Source organism: Papilio polytes, unplaced genomic scaffold, assembly GCF_000836215.1.
Source record: "Papilio polytes unplaced genomic scaffold, Ppol_1.0 DF824382.1, whole genome shotgun sequence".
Classification (NCBI taxonomy): domain Eukaryota; kingdom Metazoa; phylum Arthropoda; class Insecta; order Lepidoptera; family Papilionidae; genus Papilio; species Papilio polytes.
In genome coordinates this window covers 576,547-582,766 of record NW_013524822.1, presented here as the reverse complement: position 1 = coordinate 582,766, position 6,220 = coordinate 576,547, and the positions used below count along the sequence as shown (strand labels likewise).

General features: G+C 38.7%; 1 protein-coding gene across 1 annotated transcript in view; it reads right to left on the bottom strand.

Annotated features, from left to right (window-relative positions):
- LOC106111087 (multidrug resistance protein homolog 49-like) overlaps window positions 1-6,220 on the bottom strand; it is a 17,436-nt gene that overhangs the window by 6,349 nt on the left and 4,867 nt on the right. The window contains exons 6-16 of the mRNA XM_013293062.1: window positions 5,870-5,970; window positions 5,128-5,299; window positions 4,609-4,733; window positions 3,823-4,012; window positions 3,018-3,239; window positions 2,188-2,429; window positions 1,733-1,820; window positions 1,413-1,621; window positions 1,008-1,174; window positions 277-539; window positions 1-145 (exon numbers count right to left, since the gene is read on the bottom strand). Coding sequence (XP_013148516.1) covers window positions 1-145; window positions 277-539; window positions 1,008-1,174; window positions 1,413-1,621; window positions 1,733-1,820; window positions 2,188-2,429; window positions 3,018-3,239; window positions 3,823-4,012; window positions 4,609-4,733; window positions 5,128-5,299; window positions 5,870-5,970 — 1,924 coding nt within the window. The remainder of the gene's footprint in view (window positions 146-276; window positions 540-1,007; window positions 1,175-1,412; window positions 1,622-1,732; window positions 1,821-2,187; window positions 2,430-3,017; window positions 3,240-3,822; window positions 4,013-4,608; window positions 4,734-5,127; window positions 5,300-5,869; window positions 5,971-6,220) is intronic.

Genomic DNA, 6,220 nt, shown 5'->3' with positions numbered 1-6,220 from the left:
TCGCCGTCAGCCTGACACCTGTCAAGTTGAAGATGAAAATCTGGAAGAATATGCCGATGCCTGTGAACACGCCCACCACCAGGAACAGCACCGCGATGATGTTGGTGCCGCCGCGGACGTACTCCTCGTCTGGGTTCTCTAGCAACTGACGACAAATACAAGTCATTTAATTTAACCTATAACAAAAGCTAGCAGATAAGAAAATATTTATTCTAATAATAAAAAAAGGAAGAAGACTGACGCCCATAGACAATCATTATATTCTAAATTACTTACACCATAAGTTTCACCAAACAATATCGCGAAGCAAGGAAAAGACGAGCCAACTGTAACCGCTGCTAGAACTCCAGCTACCATCAGCCACTTCTCCGGCTCACAGAGCTTCAGTATCTGCCAGGTCGTCGGCTTGAACTCTTCATCCTCTTTCTCATCAAGCACCACGCTGTCTTCTGAACAGGAATCTTCTTCTGACGCGGTGGTACTTTGTATTGAGTCGACCGATGCTAATTTTTGTAACATCGGTCGCCTGATTTTTGCTTCTAGAAGAAGAATGTTTATTGGCAATTAATTAAATATGCTTTGATATAATATAGTTCGTTCACTTCTATACACTATTTCACTGCTAAAGTAATGTACATAATTTAATTTATCGATAACTTAAACCCAACTTAAACTCCTGATTGTTTTTAAGAGTCCTGGGACTTTCTCTGCGTATTCTTTTCCCGATTCCCGTGTATGTATTTTTTTTTTGTTGTTTGTAACTAACATTTTTCCCCTCTGTCATTATCTTTATCAACTATGTAATTAAATGTATGATGTTTTCCTTCTGAATGGATTAAATGACTTTATTATTATTATTATTCATTCAAGAAGTGAGATGTTTAAGAAACTTTAAGTCGGCTATTAACCCTACTTAATTTGTATCTTTCATAATTGCAATCCGCTTATTGGATGGCGTCGTACACATAACTACACCATTACACAAATTTTAAAGAACGTTGACTCACGTTTGTGCTTATTCTGTTCCGCGCCTGGCGCAATGCTGGGCTCGTTCTCCAGCACCAGCTGGTAGTAGCGGCCGCGCTGCGCCAGCAGCTCCTCGTGCGTGCCTTGCTCCACCACCTCGCCCTTCTCTATGAATACAATGCGTGTCGCGTTCAGTACTGTCGCCAACCTATGGAGTAAGAATTACAGTTTAATTTTCCATCTCTTTCCTTCGTAACTAATTCTTTCCGGTGATACATAGATAATATGATGGCTTTATATTAAATGGGTTACAAGTTTTATTATTTAATCTATTGAGGGCAGATATAATTTTTTTTTATTATTTAAACTTTGTAAACAAAGTTTAGATTACATTTGCTCCAAGCAGTTTGTGTTACAGTTAATGCAATTTCTCTATACTCGTGTACCTGTGGCTGACCATGACAGTAGTGCGGCCGTGCGCAGCCGCGTCCAGCGCGCGCTGCACTTTGGCCTCGCTGTGGGAGTCCAGTGCAGAAGTCGCCTCATCCAGCAGCAAGATCTTCGGCCGACGGACGAGCGCACGAGCGATTGCTATGCGTTGCTTCTGACCTCCAGACAACTGAGCCCCTCTCTCTCCTATCATCGTGTCGTAGCCCTGGTAGTAAATAATGAAATGCTGCACTCGTAGTCTTTAATCTTAGTAAAACAAAAGCGAAAGTTTTTATGGATGTTCGTGTTGTTTCATTTAATACAGCAATATATTTACCTCAGGTAAATTCTTTATGAAATGATGACAGTAAGCTTGTTTCGCTGCTACAATAATTTCTTCATCAGTACACGACGGATTACTTAATCTAGAAAAAAGTCAAACAATAAATCTTAACAACGAAATAAATGGCGGCGATGCATGATGAATTGTCTACAGGTCTTGACTTCGAATCTCGCCATGTATCAACGTAATTTTCAATTCAAATTTCATATGTACATAATTAATCTGACGTTCTTACTGCGAAGAAAAACATGGTGGTGCCTTCACATATCTGAAGAAATTAAAAGATATGTGTGAAGTCAATCTGGAATGGCCATCATGGTTGACTATGGCCTAGTCACTCTTAAGTGTAGGCTCCGAGCTCTGAGTGGGTAGTAAGCTGATGACGTTCATTAATCTTTACCAAACAGCAATATTTAATTGTATATCTAACCACATATAAATTGACTAACCTAATATTCTCCTTAATAGAGCCAGCAAACAACACCGGCTCTTGTCCGACCACCGCTATATGGTTCCTGAGATGTCGTACGTTCAGTTCCCTCAAGTCGTGTCCGGAGGCGCGCACGCTGCCCTCCTCCGGGTCGTACATGCGCTGCAGCAGCTGCAGTACCGTGGACTTGCCGCAGCCGCTCGCGCCCACGAGCGCCACCGTCTCGTTGCGGTTAATCTTTAAAGATAGACCGTTCAGCACCTATAATAGTTACACTTTTTAGACGAAAGAAGCTGTCGAAATTGTGAGGTTCCAAAACGCTGTTAAGACATTTTTTATGTTTCTAACTTATATCTAAAGAGAGACGTAATATGTTTAATAGTGGTAGAGTCCACTTAAACATCTTTGCTCTGTACGGCTCGCCCAGTGTAATTCTACAACCACACGGAAGACAGGCGTCGAGTCGAAGTAATTTCGAGTTTCGTCTGATGAGTGTGTCGGAGTCCTAATTAAAATCCTTTTTCCTTTCCAATATTTTCTTATAAGAAAAGGTGGATGATGATGGAAGGTAGATTTAACAGTGAAGGACATGTATCGGAAAGGCAAATATCCTCTCTATATTTGTACGTCTACTCCTCTATCGATTAAGGGTAAGCAACGCGTCTGCAATTTCGGATGTCTATGAGCAGCCGTCGCAATCGCAACGCCCTTTTCGCGGATTCAGAGGGCCATTTGCCATTGTACATTATAAAAAAAAATTAGCTAGCTAAGTTTCCTTCAGAATTAAAAATAAATAAAGTGTTTAGCGCACATATACCTAGTACCACCTTCTTTTTGGCAGGCACTTACTTGAACATCAGGTCTTGCGGGATATCTGAAGTATACATCTTTGAGCTCTAAATCACCGTCCAGTTCTGGTTTACTGCCCTCTGTTGACAGACTGTCAATCACTGGTTTGCGGTCAATGACCCGGAATATCGCACTGGCGGAGGCGCGCGCGCTCGCCATCGCCTCGATGTGCGGAGATGTTAGACCCACGTTCTGAGCGCCTTGCAGCACGCTGAAGAAGATCTGATAGTAAACAGAACATTATGTTATGTTGGCACGTTCACAACAAGAGTACTCTACTGATCGATGTGCCAACTAAGTGCTGGTGATTTACCCCAAGTAACAATGCCACGTAAAGAAGCTTTTTATCTAACAGATAAGTTATATTTTTTAAGGAAGTGTATGTATTTATTTCCAGAACAACAATACCAAAGAATACGATAAACTTAACTTTCAGACAATTTTTGCTCGGATTTTTAGGTGAGTCGAAAGATTTTCATCAGGATTGTGTTAAAATTCAAATACCATAAATTGACTGTTCTTGATATTTATTGGTCTACTTCTAATGTTAATATACCATGTAAAGAAGTTTAGTTACTTTGTCCTATTACCCTTGAATATTAAAATGATTTTAAATCTTATTAGCTGACATTATAAATGCGATGTTTGTTAGAGTTTGTAGCCTAAACTGCTGAACAGATCTCGATGAAATTTGGCATAGAAGTAGAGGATAATCTGGAAGAACACAAAGGCTTCTTACCTTGTGGTTCTTAATTTCACGCGGATGGTATCGCGAGCAACAGCTAGTAATGAATAAAGTACTTACAATCATCAACACGGCGGGTGTGTATATAGGTATGTCTTCGTGCCTGCTGTCGAGGATGAGACCGACTCCGTACCAGAAGGAGAGAGAGTAGGTCATGTAAATGATGAGCCACATGAAGCCACTCCCCATGCCTGAGTACACGCCCTTCCTCGTACCTGTCTTCTTAGCTGGCGCCAAACGATCTGAATACCTGGTAATTAATACTTTGTATTAATAGAAACTTGGGATATTTCAGCGCAAAGTCTCAGGGCCGGTGTTAGGGTAAGGCTCGGTGTGACCGCCCAGGGCGCTGAACAGAACGGAGCGGAACGGAAGAAGCCTCACAGGTTAAAGTATTAAAAATGGGGTATCGTCGACATCTTGATCAGGGCCATTAGCCCCGAACCCGGTACTGAATATCCTAATAATTAAAGGGGTTGGTTACCTTACGAGGTCATAAGTTCGAATTTTAGAGGCTGCTAATTAACTGTAGTTATGAAATATATCTTATTAACCTAGCTCTTATTTTGCAATAGTTAGAAATTTTATATTTACAGTATTTAAAATTTATACAGTCTGCGCCTAATCGTTTAGCGCCATCTATTGATCGATATTGATTGACTAGAGGAAAGTTTTGTATTGTATGTTTTGATAAAACTCAAAAACTACTTGGCCGATTTTAAAAATTCTTTCACCATTACAAAGCTATGTTATCGATGAGTAACATAGGTTATATTTCTTAATTCCACGCGGATGAAGTCGAGGGCGAAAGCTAGTAATTAACAAATCAATACACAATTTAAATACCTTTCTATTTCCTTTTCTTCACCGCCGAAGGCTACCACTGTCCGTATTGACGACAGCACTTCTTCCGCCACCACGCCCGCTATACTATACGCCTTTAGTTCTTGAGTTGTTAACGAAGATTGGACCTGTGCATGGTAAAATAATAACATACCAAATAACAATCTTATAAACTAAAATACCTAATACTAAGTAGCAATAAGATAATGTATTTTTCGAATCCCCAACATCTTCAAACAGACTTGATTTTCATTCATTTTAAGAGTGAACTAAAAAACTATCGCACAACTGTTTAGTCTTTTTGATTCCTATGAGCACATAAGCTACTCGATTTTAGTTGCAACTAAACAGTTGACTTGGCTGCGAAACAATCGACAATCGTGTCCATTCTAAATTATTTTTAATCAAAACAATTGAAAATTCCCAAACCGTTTGTATAAAAAAATATAGCACTTGTAAATCTAATATTATTAATAAGGGACTTCCATAAAAAAATAACGGTTGTTAGAGTTTAAATGTTACCTTTGCGACAACTGCAGTCGTTGCAATAATAACCGGCGCGCAGGACAGTATAACTAGTGTGAGCTCCCAGCCGTACACGAGGGAGATGATGACCGCGGTGACGAACGACATCACAAGGTAAACGAACATCGCCACCTTCTCTCCTATACCCTCGCGGTACTTCTCCACGTCACTGGAACGTTAACACAAGATATATCTATACTAATATTATAAAGAGGAATGATTTGTATATTTAAAATAACTCAAAAACTACTTGGCCGATTCCAAATCTTTCACCATTAGAAAGCTACGTCATCGCTGATTAACAAAGGCTACATTTTTGGATGTTTAATAACCTCTAAGACAATTGGTACATAGGTCAAAGACATTTAAATAAAATACAGACGGGGCAGTGAATTTTTTCCACTAAACTTTTTCACTTTCCAATACTTTCTATGAAAGTTGTCAAGAACAGTGCCACCTGTCCTTGTATTATCATGTAATAAAACATTTAAAAAATGTAAGCTTCAAGTTTTGAGGATGTATTAATAGAGAATGATCATGTGAAAAATGTTTTAAATGAAATGTCAACTATGTCTCCTCTGTATATTTGAATATCTTTGACACAAGTCAATGTAAACTATGAACCTGCCTATTGTAATCACTAAGAAACTAACGCAATACAATATCATAGAAGTATCACAATCGTCGCCATTTTGTTTTTTCATCACTATTCGATGTTTAAGAGCATAATAACACTTACTCTGATACTTTTGTTGCGAAGTTCATTGTCGTGTTGAGGTCGTACCATGTGATATCTTGTCGCAGCACCGCCTTCAGAAACCTCTCCTTAACTCTATCAATCTGTCAAATAAAACATAATTAAAAACAAGAAACCTTTCTTACGTATATCTCATTAATATTTTAATAATGAAGGCGCTCTAATTATTCATTTATTAAATTAATTAATAAAATATTAAACAACCAATAACATGGTAGTTTCATTTAAATTTTAGCTCAGAAAACATTAGCATCAACGCACTATATCATTCCATTTCCTGCCATTGTCTAACATAGCAACTACTAAGATTTTTTTTTAAAATAAGATGGCAAA